A 19,607-nucleotide genomic window follows, 5' to 3' on the forward strand; every position below is an offset into this window, starting at 1 on the left:
TGACAGACCTCCACATAGATGCCATATTTTGGCGGGAATGTGGAGGAAGAGGGTCAGTTAGGTGAAAGGTATTTCCAAAATTTCCAGATGGAGAAAGTAGTAATATTATTAAAAGACAGGAAATGTGGGATGTGTACTGGTTTTGAATGAAGAAATTCAGGTTATCCGCAAGTGTGCCCATTTCTTTCTGCCAATTCTCTTTTTATAATTCTTCTCTCTTTTCATTCAGAATATATCTTGATTCCTAACTTCAATTTTGCTCTAACATACATGGTTTACAATCATTAAACAACCTCATTCACATCTGTAGCTCCTTTAATACTCTTTGATTAGACATAACCTAAAGTTTAATATTTCTTGATGAATTCTCCACAGAAAACCTCCTTGGAGAAAGGCTTAGTCTTTTCATTATGGAGATTTGCATTCAGCAATGTGCAGCATTATTTTGGTTAGAGCAGAAGACGCGTCAGCTCATTTTCCCGACCTCTTGCTTTGTAAATGAGGCAAACGAGGGCCCTAAAGAGTTAAAGGACATAAAGTGGGGTCATGCTGTTCCTGACAGGACTGGACCATTACCAAGAGTCTGCAACTTGCTCCTCTTTTATCATGTTAGGCAAGGTCAGCATAAAACCATCAGTTGAAAATGAAATATGGCCCAACAGTCTCTTTGGTAGCATTTATAGGAAAACCCACAAACTGGTTGTTATGATGATTTTTCCTTTATTTTATAAAAACTGAATTTACTCAGTGGGTTCATGGGTTGATAGAGACTATGTTTAAACAAAGATTGTCAATTTTCTTTATAATAGACAACAGGACATTGGGAGCATAAATGTTTCTCTGAACATTTTTATCAGATGGCCGAGTATCTAAGCGAACATGCATCCCACCTCTAACCCAGGCACTCCCCCCACCCACAACCTTGCTGACAGCTCATTTTTTACAAACAGGCCCTCCTTGGCCACTTGCTGATAAGGATGAAGAAACAAGTGGTCAATTGAATGCACAAAGACCCAAATATGGGTGTAATTAGTTTGTGGGCATAACATTGCGTGCATATAAAAAGGAGACTTGAATTGGTCTCTGAAAACTTGGCCCCAATGGTTCACACTACTATATATTTATACAGTCATAACTTTTGCATTTTTGTATGGGTGAACAATGCCTTTTATTTATTGTGGGTTACTAATACTTCTTGAAATAGCCATCTGTATAACATCTGCAGGACTGGGGTTCTTGACATTTTAAGTGACACCAGCTCTTAACTAAAATTGCCAGAAAAAGGGACATAAATTCTACATTATATATTTAAACACTGAATGAATCAAAGCTGTGATTTCTGAAATAAAGTATGACATATGTTTTAAGGAATAACATTCTGCTGAATGAAACTATCTTTTAGAAGAAGTTATTTTATTTATAGTTATAGATCTATGTTTAATGCAAACTAGATTTTAGTTATTTAAGTGAATCAGAGTGGTTGATACAACTCTGTGATTCAGAACTGTGGTGAGAGGTAAAGTCATATAAATGCTATCACTAATTCCTGGCTCTCTAATATTATAAAATAAAGTGGTTTTTATTATGAAGAAAAAATATCATTTATATATTCAATATGAATAATATTAGATTTATGTCATGTTTCCTTGCTAAATATAAGGTGTCATGAAATCTTTTAATAGTTTTCATATCATAAAATGCCATCTGAGTTATTTTCCTTAAAGTTAAATATCACTCATTAACTACTGTATACATTTCTTCTTTCTCCAAATTAGAAGAATTGCTTCTGTCTTAAGCAATCCGTAAGATTATGTCTTAGTTAAATTATTTCCTAAATGATTGACATCAATTTAAGAATTAAAATATAGTTATTCAAAAGTACATTAGCTAAAGCAAATGAGAAAGACATTTGACATCATTACATGGCAAAGTGGAAAAAAAATGGATCCAGTTTTGCTGAATAAATGTCATGTGCTCTTTAAGATTTTTGAATATGACTGTTGGCTATGTTTGGCTACACAAGCTAAATCTAGAGCACCTGAATAAGCTTCCTTTCAGTGTCACTTGCTGTGACCTCTTTCATTAGGAGGGAATCCCACTATTAAGGAAGGAAATTATCTCTGGCATCAAAAAAAAATACATTCTTGGAAGTTACCATCCTGGTCTCACTTGTTAATTTTGAGTTTTCAGCCCTTAGGAGCTCCAGTGGGGAGAAGTTTCTCCTTATCATTGCGTCCTGGCTGCTCACAATCTTCTGTGGAAGGGAGGATGGTTTGGATCTTAGTTTTAGTTCAGCAACCATTTTTCAGATATATATTAAACATTGAAGGATGAACAGGAACAACGTGTGCCCTGGGAAAACAAGTAATCTAGGGAAACCATCAGTAGAATCATTTCTGCTCATGCATCCTTGACGTCTATTATACGTACATTGTAACACGTGTATAGATATGTTGACGTTTATATATTATGTCCATTATAAAACATAAAAATAAAAAAGGCTAGAAAAAAAAAGCACACATCTATTGGTATCTGTACTGACTTCACCTCTGGGAGTGCCTCTTGCTGATCCCCCCCTTTCCTGGTGTGCATCATTCCGTTTTGGAGATCACTGATCATAGACCACAGAGGAACGTGTAAGTACCCACTTGTAAGTGCTATGGTAAATATGTGCCCAGGAGTGCTGTGGAACACAGAGGCGACACCAAGCTAGCAATCTGGTAGAGAAGAAAGGCTTCTTGGAGAGGGAGATAAGCATCAGAAGAAGTTAGGCAATGGCAGGAAGAGGACTTGTAGTGTGTGGGAACAGTGTGGATGTGAGCCTGGAGTCCTGCCTGGAGCAGAGTTGTTGGAATATTTGAGGCAAGGAGGATGGAGACGAGAGAGAGAGAAGAGGAACTGGTATAAGGAGGCCTTGAATTTTTAAGCAAAAGAGCATGAGCTTCATTTGGCAGTCAATTAGGAGATGTTTTCAGAGGGCCCAATTGACAGCCTCTCCTGGAAGGTCCTAACACAGAGACAGCACACAACTAAACCTGACATAAGGGGCGGCACGTTTAATGTGCAGAACAAGCTGCCTTTTCTTGAGGAATCCCAGTAATGTATCTTGAACTTATTGTGGAAGAACTTTTGACTTGGTGCAGTCAGAGGAATAGAATTAAGTTGTTTTATGATTGTCATAAATTGCCAACTGATTTAAAAAAGAGTTAACCAGACATATCGGTATCTCCTTTGTGCATTAAGAGTACGAGTTTCCTTTAGCAGAGAATCACAAATCATACCACCTGACACACCCTAATGGGTAAATCCCTTCTCATACACTGACTGGAATTTATTATTTAGAACACATGTCTAAGAATGGGGACCTGCCCACGTTGGCTAACCACGCATGCCAAATTGCAATTTGCCCTGCCCATTTGGGAAACACATTTCCTATTCAAGCAGCGGTGTGAAGTTCATGGCAAGCTCCTGAACGTTTTCTCAGACATGCTAGATGAAGGGAGACCAGGGGTCAGGAGGACAGAATGGTAACCGGGAAGCTTGGAGAAGCTGCTCCCTGCTCCCATGATCACTTTGGATGCAATTTTAGTCCCAGCTTTTGCCTGATGCCACTCTCTGCACTGAGAGACCATTGCTAGGGAAGGAAAAACAGGGAATGGGGAGAGTGGCACCAAAGATGGGTCCCATTCTAGGTCTGCTCAAGGCTTAGGCAGGATATAAAACTGTGATTTGGATTCAAGGTTTTAATTTTCCTACTTGTATTAATGTTCAACGTATGCGGGAGAGCAGTAATGATCCTTCTCAAGAATTCTTTAAAATTAAAAGAAATTCTTTTTAACTGAATCTAAAGCCTTTGTATTTCCTTGATTCATCACTGATGTTTATTTTCTGCCTACTTTGTACAAATTGTGGCGCCAAGTAAATTGATATGATGTCAACAAGTCAGACACCTTGCCTTCCTGAAGCTAATATCTTGGAAAAACTGACATCTAACAACTAGCTACATAGCTAATTCTTTAAACAACCGTGATAATTACAATGAAAGAAAAGTACAGGACTGTGAAATAAAGAAGGAAATGGGTTTGAGGATTAAGGAGGGCTCCCTGGCAGAAGTAATTCTTGAATTGAGATTTGCAGATAAGCAGAAGGTACTTCAAAGTGGGAAAGATGAAAAGAATTTGATTAATCAAAATATATTGAATATTAAAATCATGCATTCATATTTATTATGTGTATTGTAGTTCATACTAATGAAAAAAGTTTTGCCTTCTATTATCTTACAATGATAGTTAAAATAAGCTTATACTTATCTACATTAAATTTTTAAAGAAGAAATTATATACAAAGTGATAGTCACCTTTTATGTCCCCAGATGGACACATCTTCAGTTCAGGGTGTGAAATGGCTTCAATGTACTCAAGAGAAATAGGTTGTAACCCACAGTTCTCCTCTGGGTGAATTAACAGGCCACAATCCTGCATTAAAATAATAGAGATTAGTTGTCATAGTAATTTACCAGACTCATAGTAAATCTAAAAAATCTAAGTGGATAGAGTTGGGGAAGTTAGGAAAAAAGGTGGTATCAATATATTCTGGATATACTTTGTACATTTTATGGAACAAGAGAACAGTAGTGTGTATTGGGAAAGAGAACTACTGTGCTCAGAGTAGCACCTATGAATTTTAGATTCAGCCATGCCATGAACTGGTTAGCAATTAAGTCACTTGATCTCATTGCTCACTACAAAATGTGAAGGGTAGAGAAGAAAAAGAATGGTAACACAGATGTTAAGTACTGTGTCAGACTGAATTATGGCAGCACACTCTCCACTCTTCTACCTTTCTTTCTTGTAATGGAAAGACCCTTTGTTGGAGGAAACTATGGGCCCAACATTTAAAAATTCTATTTCTCATTGTTAATGGTGGTTATGGAACACAGTTCTAGCCCCCCTCCCAAATGAACATTATCTCTGGGTTTCTGGAAAAGCTTATTTCCCTGATGACACTTTTTCTTTGTTGCTCCGTTTCTTTTCCTTGGAATGCAAACATGAGCATGGAGGATGAGCAGCTATCTTGGGACCATGAGGAATTCATGAGCAGAACAAGCACAATGATACAGTGGAGATTTAGGGCCAACTTTGGGCTGCCTACCTCTATCCTTTTTTCCTATTTGACAAATAACTAATTCCTACTTGGTCAAGCCACTATAGAAATGTAAGATGCAGCCAAACTTCTCTCTCCCTGTAAGAGTTCATAAAACATTCTTTTCAGGCTGTACACAATTTTTGAATATTTTTTAATCCTAAAAGTGATTAATCCCATTAGTAGAATCTTAAAAAAACAATGTGGAATGGAAAAGTTCATTAGCAGTTCTCATTTCCTTCTTCATTGAATGGTTACAAATTTGGTGAGGTATATTCACAAAATGAAGGATAGCTCTTTTTTTTGAGCCACAGCATTTATATATGTACAAAAACAAACAAACAAAAAATGGTATTTAGGAGAATTGTTTAAAATGGCCTTAATCCCAGAAATCTCCACACTTGGAGTTTTGCTGGAGCCCTCACAAAGAGAATGTCAACTCCTAAGCAGCTTGTCACAGTTCTCATTAGAGTTCAATAAGATAATGAGAAGGGATTTTCTTGTTCCACACTATACAGAGTACATATGTTTAGTATGTGAGTTAAGAAATTCATGGACCACTGCAGTAATGGCATTACCAATGGGCACCACCATGACCCTAGCTCTGCCTTTGTTGGACCCATGAATACATGACCACTCTTTCTGTTATAAGTTTCTCTGGATGCCCATTTCATTCCTTACCAAGGAGCTTGCCCAGAAAGGAATAAGAAGTATTTCTCTTTCTCTCTCTCTCTTTTTTTTTTTTTTTTGGTGATATCGCTGTACTTTTACAGCAATACTAAGTTGGACCATTTAAACTGGTGGATAAATATCTTTAAACTTTACCTCCCTTTATTGACCCCATGAGAACACTTTTTAAGATGAAAAAAAATTTTTCTTCTTTCTCAACAGTTTAATGCACCCACCTAACTTTTAAAATATCCTTTCACCTCCTGCATCACCCAGATCCTTCCATAGGGACCCATTTGCTCACCTTCCCCTCAACCCCTATCATGTCTCATGAATCAATAAAATGTGCTGGCCTGGCTGCCCCCTCCTGAAAGACAGGCCTTCTTCCAGAGATGATTGTTACTTTCCCCACAAGAGATGATGTTGCTGGGGAGGTCGCTGCATTATCAACACACCTGGGCTCAGCTTTCTTTGGGACTCCGTGATATATTTCCCCAAATGTTCTGCTGGAGTCTTGAGCAAAAGCATCTGCTGGCATCTTGGAGCCCCTGACACGCATTCAGAATAAGGTCTTATAAAACCTGGAAACTAGCATATTCCACCCTATCTTAGACCCTACGTACCCTCATGCCAGAACCAAACTGCCATGCTGCTGCCCATTTCCTCCCCTCTAATCCTGCACGGGACACATTCCTCCCCTTAGGTATATCTTCTCATGTTTTCACTGGTCCTCTGCCTCTCCTACCCATGGCAAGCAAGCCCTTCCACAACCCTCAAAGGCTTCCTACAATTCCCTCCAATTTCCCTGGGGAAAGGACAACTTGCTGTGGTATAGCCATCTCCAGGAAAGGCTGCCTGATGAGTCCCTTAGCAATCCCAGCACAGTCAAGAGGTTTACCTTCTCCTGTGACCCAGCTGCTGCTTCCAAACCATCTCATTGCCTTTTTGCTCTGGTTCATTTTCCCTGGATCCTCCCTGTGGCTGTCTTCTACCAACATTTTTATTTTGTGTCCATATTTACCAGTGTAACACCTTGGTTTATCAATCTCTCCATTTTGCAATTTATCATTCTGTTCATATGGACCCATTTTATTTCCTTCAACCGTATATTTGAACAAATTCCAGACCTTTTCATTCAAGCCATAGATGCTCCACTTTCCATCTTAAATTTGAATGCATTTTTTTTCCAAATGAAACATACTTTTTTGTGTTTATAGTGCTAAAAATTGAACCCAGGGCCTCATGCATGTTAGGCAAGCCATCTGGCACTGAGCCACATCCCCAACCTGTTTTTCCTTTAGTTTAGAGACAGGGTCTTGCTGAATTGTCCAGGCTGATCTGGAACTTTTGATCTTCCTCATTTAGTCTCCTCAGCGTCTAGGATTATAGGTGTGTACCACTGCACCTGGCTTAACATACTTTTCTTTTAACCTTATTCCTCCCTGTTCTTTAGTCATACAGGACTTCCATTCCCATGATTCGGGAATGGAAGTCCTGTATGACTAAAATTTATGTCCGAACCATCCATTTCTAGTTCTTCCATTTTTATTTCATTGAAGGTGCATACAATAGTTTCAAGTCCAGTAACTGTGCAACCTATTTCCATTCAAGTTTCCACATGCCATTCAGTGACAATGGAAAAAGTCACACATGTTAAGGCAAATGCCATAAAAGTTTCTTGCTGGTCTTTCAGTACTGCCTAATCTTTTCTCCATTATTTCTAGTTATGTCTCTATTATTCTAGTTAGAATCCTCTCTTTCTAGGATGACTTCAAATCTTCATCAATCCTATTACCCTCCTCACTTCAGCATCACACCATTGGTCTCACTGGACAATCTTGTCTATTAATCCATAATATACAGCCCATGAGGCAGGAATTTGCACAATTTCAACATACCTGATTACCAAACACAGCTTGTTTGAGGATTTCTCTGCTGCTGCCCAGCCCTTCAAGTCTGGCCTGCTCCAGAGTTGTACCTTTGACTCTCCTCAGTTGCACTCCGAGACAGATAATTCACCCTCATGGCAGAATCACTCTTAAACTACATCTATGTCATTCTCATGAGTCCCAGAGACATAGTCACAGCATCCTGAACATCTCGATTCATGTCTCACCAGTACCTCAATTTTAATGTAACTAGAACAGGTAACACAGTTTGGGTCCAAATTCATTCTGCTCTCTATTTTCCTTGCTTTCTTCTTTTAAAGAAAATGCTAATGCCAGGCCTCTTCTGTTTCTCTTGCAGTCAAGAGAGGCCTCTGACATAATTCTGGCCCGTGAGCTACATATGAAAATTTGCTGGGAATTGCAGGGAAAGCCTTTGCTTTTCTGATGCAGAGGCTGTTTCTCTCAAAGTTTTCTCTATTTCCTTCCTTCCTGCTTCCTGGAACAGCGATCTGAAAACTGAAACAACTATCTTATGTTACAAAGGGAAGACCAAGAGAATTATGAAGAGTTCAGTTCTGACATCCCTGATCAGCTATGATCATGGGGCCTCTTGTTGTATAAGCAGTAAATACCTCTCATTTGCTTAAGTTACTCTTGGTCAGCTTTGCTGTTGAGAAGCCTCCTGCTCCTTTAGCTTTCCTCTGCCAGTGGTACCATCTGCTAGGATGGGTCAGAGTCCTGCTGGCCATATATGGCTTCCTTTGAAAGCATCATAGATGTTTCTCTCTTCAATGAATCTCCTTTTCTGATTTTCTGTTGCATTTGTTGCAAAATTTTCATCAGGAAAGAATAAGATAGGATAGTTAATGGGTCCCAATTAGTGCTTGCTTTTTTTTTTTTAAATGTAAAGGATGCTCCATGAGATTACCTTAGAAATATTCCAAACATTCCAGTCACCTTCTTTGTTCTTAGGTGATAAGGAATAAAAGGGTAGAGGAGAACTGAGTAAAGACTACAGACTAAAGGGCCAATCTCCAGTCTTAGCACTTTTCCAATACCTAATTTATCATGGATTTTTATCAATGCCCCTACCCAGAAGCTATATAAGCCCTTAAACTAGCATGTTTAGAGTGAGAACCTGGTATAAAGTCCCCTTGTGCTTTGTGGGAGTTCTATGTCTTGTCTTCTCATTTAAATAAATCCTATTTCTTTCCCTCTTGCCATTCATTTTTGTTCATGGATTTCATTCTTTGAATCTGTGAGACAAGAATCAGGAAAAAAAATTGGCAGTGAGCTGCTAGGGTCTGCCATTAATAGCTGCAATACGTTGCTAGTAGTAGAGAGAAGAATCTGGCTTTGCAGACTGTGACCCTCAAAGCTGATGCAGGCAGGCATCTCCTGCTGTGATTAGCTGCTAACCCTAAAATGGACTTATTCAACTTAAGAGGCCTGAAGCTTACACAGACCCCACCTGTTAGTAGAAGCAGAGACTCAAGTTTCATCTCAAACTCCGGTTTCACTGTTTCTTACAAAATAGTCAAAATTGACCTTAAAAATTATCTTTCCCAAATTTGTCCCATATCCTATAATCTCAATACCAGGAGAGTTTCCCCAAGCCAGACACCTCAGTTATTGGAGTCACCCTTCTTTCCATTCCCCTTAGTATCCAACCAATCACCAGAGCTTTGTATAGGCTTTCTTCTCTTGATTTCATTTTTTACTTTCTTGATTTCAGTTTGATCTATGTATTTGTGTCCATTTGCCCTGGGAATTGCCTTGTCCTCTTGATGGATCTCTTCTACCACCACTCCTATTGCCTGCCCACTCATGCATTTTCTACATTGTTGCTGAAGCCTTTTCACTAAAATGAAAATCTTAACTCCCTTTTGCTTGAAATAATTTGAAACTTCATTGCATTCAGAATAAAATGTGGCTGCTGCCTTACTTTTTTTGGTTCATCTCCACCCTGTCCTATTAACCTTCACCCCATACTCTGTTCTACCTGATTAACTGCAAATTTGTCCAGTGCTAATTTTCCCTAATGTCTCTATACCCTAACCTCAGCTCTCTGTCCCACCTATCACCTGTTTAACTCCTACTCATCCTGAAACACCCAGCTCTGTAGCCTTCTTCTCCTGGGAAATGTACCCTGATACACTAGGGGTTGGATGCACATACTATTTATTATCTGTTTGCTTTCATCCTATTTCTTTGTCACTTGCTCTTGTGCCTTGAGAACAGAGAGCCTAACATTACAGTCTATGGTTTCAGCATTTAAAATCTAGAGCTGGGGAAATAATTATATGCAATAAATTTTATGAACACCTGAGTACATGAATGGTTCCATTTGAAGAGAAGCATCATGGGTACTTTGTGTGAGTCTGTGCATCCTTTAAGTGGCTCTTCAGAAAAGGGTCATATTATTAGCTCTGATTCTGGAGGAGACAAGCTGCAAGTATTGAAACTATTTCAGACTTACAGTCTATTTTAAGACGCTTGCATTTCTTTTTTCTTTTCTTTTATTTTTGGACATATACTAAAAGATGACCCAGTATTTCTAGAATAAAACAAATTTCACTGAACAATGAACTTAGTAAAAGATGCATAAACATTGTGCTCGGGAATATTGCTTCTACTACTGGAAAAATATTTCATTGATTGGTTTTGAGATTTGTAGTAATTTTCCATGATAAAAACTTTAATTACATTTAATTTTTCCCATGAAAATCAATCTATAAGCCTCATAATTTTTCTCATTTTGGCAAGATTGATTTCTTAAGCATATGCTAAGTGGCAATAACACATATCCTGAGTCCTATGTGACTCTCATTGAAGATGCATAATCTACAAAATTGTTCATAAATACAACATAATTTTAGGAGTTATTTAAATATGGTCATTTGTATATTTGGGAGAAATGCTTTTATTTCTCACACAACTATTCATTTTTTCTTCGTATTTGGTACCAGAGATTAAACCCAGGGGTGCTTAACAACTGAGCCACATCCTCAGCACTTTTTCATATTTTACTTAGAGACAGGGTCTGGCTGAGTTGCTAAGGGCCTTGCTAAATTGTCAAGGCTGGTTTTGAACTCATGATCCTCCCACCTCAGCCTCCTGAGCTGCTAGGATTACAGGCATGTGCCACCATACCGGGCTCATTTTATATTTTCATAAATATACCATACTAAAGAATAGAAGAAAACACATTAACAAATAATCATTAATTTGCCTAATATGAATTAAGAAATTATTTTCCTATAAATATATTGTAAAAATACTATGCAAATAATAGAATGAATATAAAACTGGAACATCATGATACTCATAATGATAAATGAAATAGCTATTTTTTTGCCTTTACTCTATGCCATGTAAAATATTAAGTGACTTACAAATATTATCATTTTTATCATAACATCTCTGCCCTTCATTTTACAGATAAGGAAACAGAAATGCTAAATTATTAAGAGGCAAGATTTAAATGTAAGTTGGTCTCATTGCACAACTCTGCCAACTCATCTTAATACATTGCTGACATTCTGAAACATACTATTCTGAAAGGCAGGACAAATCATTGCTTTTATCAGATGATAAAAGATCTCAATGATCTCAAGCGTTCTGGGAAAGGTTCAGCACTTTATCTCCTTAACTACACCTTTACCCAGTGCCAGCTGAGAGCTGGTTCCTTAATGTCAACTTGCATTGCCTAATTGTGCTTTTCTGAATGCAGCCGTACTGATGCTGGCTCGGTATAAATCAATCCATGATGTTAGCCCAGATCAGAAAGTTTTAAATCATTCTTCTCTTTGTAGAATTTCTCACAATCCTGGGCATGTGATAAGCATTGGAAATGTGGTTGTAATGTATAGTTAGCATATGAATATATTGTCCATATACGAGATCAATGGAAAGGGATGGGAGCCCATTTTTTTTTGGGGGGGGGAGGTCAGTGAGAAGACCATCAGAGCAGAGAAAGAAGGATAAGAATATGAGAATAAACATGACCTAGTCAGCCAGCCCAGGGTCCATTAGAGTGTATATATTTAGGGCACTGGAATGGCCTCAACTACAATTCTGGCTCTAACATTGTTGAGTCTGTACAAAATAAAAAATGTTTAGATAATTCCTATATGATCTATTTAGCTCTAGAATTTTATGTCTGTGGTTTTACTTTTTTGAGAAATTTCCAAATTGGCTTCTTGTACAAACTTCCATCTTATTCCAAAGGAATGAATTATTATTTGTCTTCATGTTGTCTGTAAATTTAACAACTGCTTTCCTAATATTATAGTCAGTTATCCATAAACTGAGTAGCTATCATGTGATTCACAGAATCTGAAGTCCAAGGAACATTTACAATTAGCTGAAGTATACATTAGCAAGAAATAATTACAGCATGATTTATGTGCAATTGTCCTTTATATATTACAATACTAAAACTGAAAGTTTTTTTAAAAAATGTATGTAAAGCTATATGAAGAGTTTTATATCCTTTATGGATAAAAATTGAAAATATCTCTGAACATAATAGCATATACCTTTAAACAAGTAATTATACTGTTAAAACTTTAACTTACAGATATATTTAAGAAAGTATACACAGATGCATGTAAAAGAAATTGTACCACAGCACTTCTTATACTAACAGAAAACTTGACACTACTCAAGTATCCATCAATAGGAACTCAATAAACAACTTATATTACATCTACATAATGGAATATTTTATAATACTTAGAAAAGAAGAATGCAAAGTGAAGAGATAGATATGTAAGATATTAGAAGAAACAAAGAATTGCGAAGTATGATGCATACCATGATCGTTTTAAATTTTTTTATTTGTTTTAATTAGTTATACATTACAGTAGAATGCATTGATGCATTTTGATATGTCATACATGGATTGGATATAATTTCTCATTTCTCTGAGTGTACATGTTACAGAGTCATTTTGGTCTTGCAATCACATATATACATACACTAATAATGTCTGTTTCATTCTATCTTTCCTATCCCCACATTCCCTCCTCTTCTCTCCCATCATTTCCCTCTACCTAATCTAAGGTAATACTATTCTTTCCTAGTGCCCCCTCTTATTGTGAATTAGCATCCACGTACTAGAGAAAATGTTTGGCCTTTGGTTTTGTGGAATTGACTTATTTTGCTTAGCATGATATTCTCCAACTCCAACCATTTACTGGCAAATGCCATAATTTTACTCTTCTTTAAAGCTGAGCAATATTCCACTGAGGATATATACCACATTTTCTTTGTCCATTTATCTATTGAGGGACACCTAGGTTGGTTCCATAGTCTAGCTATTGTGAATTGAGTTGCTATAAACATTGATGTGGCTGTGTCACTATAGTATGCTGATTTTAAGTCTTTTGGGTATAAACCAAGGAGTGGGATAGCTGGGTCAAATAGTGGTTCCATTCCCAATTTTCTGAGGAATCTCCATACCACTTTCCATAGTAATTGTACCAATTTACAGTCCCACCACAAATATATGAAAAAGTGTTGAACATATCATGATCATAAGTGAAGTTCTAGATATTAAATACACTTGACTACCCACACATAAATTCTGTATGGATACACAAGAAACTGAAGAGTGGGTCACTTAGATTAAGAATTATAGATTAGGAGTGGTGACGTATGCCTGTAAACCAGCAGCTAGGGAGGCTGAGGCAGTTTTCGAGTTCAAATCCAGCCTCAGCAATTTAAAAAAGCCTAAGCATTTTAGTGAGATCCTGTCTTTAAATAAAATATTAAAAAGAGAGCTGGGGCTGTGGCTCAGTGGTTAAGTACCCCTGGGTTCAATCCCTGGTACCAAAATTTAAAAAATTAAAATTATAAATTTAAGAAAGAAATATAGAGATGGGAAAGTAAAAAAAGAGAGAATATCAGAACAGAACTGATAGTTTCTGTGAGGATGTTTTGGAGTCTTAAAACCACTGTAAAAAGTTCCACAAACTAGATGGTGTAAACAAGAGAAATTTATTGTTTCACAGTGCTAGAGGCCAGATTTCTCTGAATTGAGATGTCAGTGGTTTTAATTTCTTCTGGGGCTATCTGCCTGCATGTCATTTAGCACTGCCATGTTTGCAAGCCTTGTCCTCTATCAGCAGGAACAAGAGAGAGGCAGGCAAGTGTATGCTCCAGGCAGGAGGACAAGCATTTGGAACATTCTGAGCTAAGTGAAAACAGCCACTGGACTCGTAGTGGACAGTGTCAGAGACCAAGATAGAAGCAGGCAAAAGTTGATCAAATTAACTTGGAATCATGATTTTCACAGTGAACTCATTCTAATGACACTAAGTTCAGGACTTTGGCAACAAATATACCGTTTCTTCCATTTTCTAAAAATTCTTATCAGATAAGCATACGTTCTATCACCTTTTATAAAACTTATGAAAAAAATTTTACTTTCCTTTTAATATACAAAATAAAATTAAACATCTTTTCTGGGGAGTGGGAGATGTTTTGACTTTTATTTACAATTTTCTCCAATAAATTATTTTTTGGTGAGTAAGATTATCTATATCATTAGCTTATTTTGGATTTATTAAAAAATGTGTAGCTACCTATCATTCTATTTTGTGCAGAGGAGATCCCTAAAAACGCTGCTTTAAAAAATTGATAAGCATCAATGCTTGACATTATCTGGTTTTAGTGAGAGATTACTAATAAGTTTTAATATTTTATTATTTTTATAAAGCAATTGAACTTGAGGTCAGGTAGTAGGGTGCAGCTTCGCTTGTTGTCTATGCTTGATGCTCATTTCTTATAACACATTAGCATCTACAGAGTAATGACCCATTATATAATGTGATAACTGTATGCTTTCTTACACGAATACCAGCTGAAAAGTGGCTACACATTATATCATGAAAAAAATTTAAATTAGTCGAAAAAGAACTCAGGGAGAAGGGAAATTGAAACAAATTACAAGCAGATGAATTCATAATTTTTAATTAAATACATTAATATGGCATCAATATTTGGAATACTTTTTTCTGTTTCTCATACATTCCAAATCTCTGAACTAATAAATATGAAATTTTCTTTCTTCTTTTTTGTTTTTGTTTTCAATCTAAATCATCTTGAGATTAGCCTTGATGGGGCCAGTGTGGTCCTGAATGCTGAAAGGCATTCTCTAGTGTTACTTTAGAAAAAAAAATAATAAAATAAATATATATATACATATGTGTGTGTGTGTATATATATATATATATATATTTATTTATTTATCAATCTCCAGGTTTTGTAGAATTTGACTAAAAAAATCTATGCAGATGAGGCCTGTGAGATGGCTAATGTTTCTCATTTCCTACAGGCTAGAAACCCCATCAAAAACAGTCTTTATTATTATTATGGTGTTTCAGTGTTTTTAGTTTTATTTCCAGATGGAATCCAGAAGGTTAGATGTGAATGCAAATGAAAAAAAGAATTAATTTATATATTTAAATATCTGAAAACCCTCAGTTCTTTTTGACTTGTGAACAAAGTGGGGAATCGGGACTGAATATACTGAAGAATCTGCATCAGTTTGAGAGATGACAAAACAATAACAAGAACACAACAACAAAATTATTTCGTGTTCAAAAGGAACAAATCTATTATTTGTAGACTGAAATAAAAATAGCAGGGACTGGAAATGGGTAGTAGGCTATAGAGATATTTCTAAAGACAATTTAGTTAATATGTACTTAATCACTAATGGTGATTCCAAACATAAAAACAAATATTTGCTAGATATTAAGTAATAAGCCAAGCAGGCCTGCCCAGGAGGTATCAATCACTCATACTGAAAATAGTTGCTGTTATATTTCAGGTTGGACATTTCCATATACAAATGGCCCATTAATAAAGGAAACAAAGTCATATCTGTAATTAGATGGCTTTGATGGGGAATCGTCTGTTTTAAATAGAGTTGAATATTTAATAAGATAGGCAGTTACAGTGGCTTTGGGTACCAGGTGGATATTCCTGCCTGTCTTCATCTTGATAACTTTTACATACACATACATACCTATACCTACACACACCCACTCACAAACACACACGTGTAAGTATATAACAATGGTTAGAAATGTGGGATTTTTTAAAAGGAACTTGAACATTTAAAAACAAGTTTAATTTTGCCTCAAATCAGAGGTGCGCCGACTTCTGCTATACATGCTGTCAGGTTTTGTGAGCCCCTGGGGCTCCTAATAAAGAGTGAAGGCAGCACAATAAGAAGAGCACTTGGGAGCCCCCGTGCTAACTGTTAAAGACACCAGCCAGCCATCGCAAGACTGTTGCACCTCAAGCTCTGTGCAACATTAATGAATACCTCAAAATGCAATACCAAAATAAACTAATTAGTGGACTGCAGTATATGCCAGAGTCCATTCAATGCTTAATGCGATTAAATGCCCAACAGATACCTTTGGAAAATGGTAATAAAAGATACTGGGAAATATTTTTTTAAAGTCCTCCATATATATATATATATATCTTAGCTTAGATAAAGGCATAACTAGTTTACATATATTAGCATAATTATATGGAACTTTCTAGAAACAGAGAGAACAGAAGACCCCTAGAATTTTTAGGGAGTTATATTTTTACTGAGACCACAAATCTGGTTTTCAAAAGCCTTTGGCTACTTATCCCTGAAATAAACCTGGGTCATATCCTGGCCTTGGTAAGAAGGAAGATACAAAAACTGTGAAGCCCCAAATAGAGGACAGTCTCAAACAACTACTTCTGGATATTAAATTAGAAAAATCTTTCCCAAAAAAGCAGTGTTCAAAGCAGACTCTCCAAAGAACATTAAAGTTGAGCTAACCAAAGAGCTCGCTCCATATAAAGGCAAGGAGTCTGTGAGTCCTGCCACCAAGTTCCATAATTGCTGAGAGTGGCTGATCACTGCCTTTGCCCTCAATCCTTATCTAAATGGGACTTTTCTTTGAGATTATTCTCCACATTGAGCATGAGGTGAACATGGAACATGTTATTATGTTGTTATTTCTGTTAGTACCACCAATATTGCCACTGCTGTGATTTTGGAGTCACCCGACTTCCACTTCATACATGCACAGGTAAAAGCTTAGTGTGTGTGTGTGTGTGTGTGTGTGTGTGTGTGTGTGTGTAAGGTTTCTCCTTTGGAAAAATTCATTGGTGCCTCTGAGTAAATTAAAATCATTTTGAATTTCGCAATAATCTTAGAATTTTAATTCTGTGTTCAATTTCACTAGAAGCATTGGTGTCAGGTAACATTTTCCCAAACTAATACTTTAGGTCAAAGGATTGGCACTTACTTTAAACTAAATACCATATAAAAAAATAATGTGAAGACAAATAACTCACCATTCATTATTTGTTTAAAAAAAGACTGATCTTGCCACTTGCTAGATCAACAGTATAAGTTTAGCTCTGTTGAAAACATGTAATCCTAAATCACAGCTATTCTGTGATCTATGAATCTTGGCTGCTACTCTGAGATTGAAGCATGTGATTTCCCTGATCTTGGAGTTTAATTTTATTTATATTTAAATATGCTGGCTCTTAAACTTTATGAGAATAAAATTATATTGCTCATAGACTGACTTTTTCAAGTGTCAGTAATAAACGCTTGCCAAACTCTTCATAATCTCTTATCTAATCCACCTAACTCTAATGATTTAGCATATGGCCTGACATAACAGAAGGTGTTTATTACATGTTTATTGCATTTCTGGATGGACAGGAGCATCAAGTGTAACTGATGCATGGAACACATCCAAGAGGACAGAGCTGGGACACTAGCCTTATTTGCAATATACTTTTACTAGCTGAACTTGCTTGACATACCCATAGATGTATGGCATCTGAACATGGTTGAGAATTAGATATAGAGGGCCAGGAGCAACAGCCACATGCTAATCCCACAGCCCAGGATCTCAGGCCTGCATTCTTTCATTTTTTCTTGTTAAATATGTGCAACCAAGTGATACAGTTATACTGAAAACGAATGATCTTATTACATGTCTTAAAGCTATAAATTCTACCATATATTGAGTCTTTAGTCATGATTCTTTAGCATGAGATAATTTTCACAGATTGCTTTGATCAGCATGATGTACATTCAGTTAAGCTCAAAGCATGCTAGAAGTAACCAAATTCTTTCTATCAGGAAATGCATGCTAGAAGTAACCAAATTCTATCAGGAAATGCAGATCTTTTCAAATTCACTGTATGACTATCCAACTGTTATGATCAAAAGTTAACATTCACCCTAAGTTTAGATACACTCTAACAATGAAAAAAATTAGACACCTATGAAACATTTGTGTTTATGACAGGGCAGTCTTTTCTATGCATAGTCCTATATTTTTATATATGTTAATGAGACTCTTAAGAAAGTGGTCACTCTTCTAAAGTACTTGTTGATTACATAGAAAAAAAATTGGAACTTTACAGTGGAGAAATCTAGCAGACAAGCAAGCAAGTGAAGTACAACCAATTCTGCAGCATTCTTTACACAACTACGTCACTTCATTTAATCAGCAGAATAAGTCACATGATTCCAAACAGAGACATAGTCTACAAAATAACTGTCTTTCCCTCTTCAAAATGTCCAGGACATGAAAGACAAGGCAAGGATGCAGAACAGCACAGAAGGGAGAAAACTAAGAGACGTGAAAACTGAAAGCAACAGGGAATCTTTGATTGGGTCCTGGAACAGAAGAAGAACACTTTTGGAAAAATCAGTGAAATTCAAATAAGGTCTTTGGTTAACAAAATATATTGTACCAATATTAATTTCTTACTTTTGATAATTGTACTGTAATCTTAGAAGATGTTAACACTAGGGGAGACTAGGAGAAGGGTATTTGGAGACTTACTGTAGCTCTAAAATTAATTTTTAAAACTTAAAAGATTAGTCCAGCACAGTTTGCTGTTTATGATTGAGAATTTTCTTGAAGGCAAAAACACATACCCTGTAGAAGAGTGTTTTATCCTGTAGGAGGCATTCAAACATAGTTCTGTTGAAATGTCATATGGCAGGGAAATGGCTCTGTGTGGTTATGTTTTACTGGCATTCATGGGTATCCCATAGTGTGATCAATAGGCATTTGCCCTTAAAATTTGTAGGAACTGAGGGAGGATAGTCCACCAGCTAAAGAAGAGTCAAGGCACACCTACTGTCTTATGGACTTGCTCTTGGAGAACAATCTTCTGGAAGTTTGGCAAGGAGAAAGGGTAAAGTCATGGCAGAGAGTCTGAGTTGTGCCAAGCTTATCAGGGTAGGCACTTCCTATACAGGACTGTGTTGAATCTTGACAACTGTTGGAGGAAGATGTAATTATTCTCATTCACCAGATGGGAAAACAAAGGTTTGGAGAGTTTTGAGGAAGTTTTTCTGAAGTGAAACAGCTTAATAAGTGGAACAATTAGAGTTTGAATGATGGTTTTATCTGACTTCAAACCCATGCTTCATAGACTGAAAAACAAAACAAAATAAAGCAAAACACACTGTACAAAGAAACAAAGGTTGTGTTTGTGAAACATTTACAGACCAATTAAAACTTCATCAGGGAAGACTCTTTTCATGGCTACAGATGGCATCTCTAAACATAACCAGCTGCACTTAAAATGATTATATTGGTCAAAAGTGAGACCAGGCAAGAGTATGAATAATTCAGGCCAGATTCATCCTTCCAACCCCCGAAGAAAAAAGCCTTGAAGCACCTCTCCAACTCAGGCTGGGTCACAAATACAATTTCTACTTTTGAATAATGGCATGTTAGGAGATGACTTATTAGCTGAAGATTTAAAATTAATTTACAGGGTAGATAGTGAACAAACATTTATATATCATTGTCTATCATCAGGGAAAATATTTGCTTTAATATGATTTTCAAAATCATCAGT

At 36.6% G+C, this 19,607-nt stretch overlaps 1 protein-coding gene across 3 annotated transcripts in view; it reads right to left on the reverse strand.

The window, feature by feature from the left end:
• The window catches only part of Cped1 (cadherin like and PC-esterase domain containing 1), a 250,834-nt gene that overhangs the window by 37,980 nt on the left and 193,247 nt on the right, over window positions 1-19,607 (reverse strand). For all 3 annotated transcript variants that reach the window (XR_013435263.1, XM_078040309.1, XM_013362253.4), the window contains one exon: window positions 4,358-4,475. Coding sequence is in view for 2 of the 3 variants with exons in the window: in XM_078040309.1 (XP_077896435.1) it covers window positions 4,358-4,475 (118 nt within the window). In the remaining variant the exon portion in view is untranslated. The remainder of the gene's footprint in view (window positions 1-4,357; window positions 4,476-19,607) is intronic.

Source organism: Ictidomys tridecemlineatus, chromosome 2, assembly GCF_052094955.1.
Source record: "Ictidomys tridecemlineatus isolate mIctTri1 chromosome 2, mIctTri1.hap1, whole genome shotgun sequence".
Classification (NCBI taxonomy): domain Eukaryota; kingdom Metazoa; phylum Chordata; class Mammalia; order Rodentia; family Sciuridae; genus Ictidomys; species Ictidomys tridecemlineatus.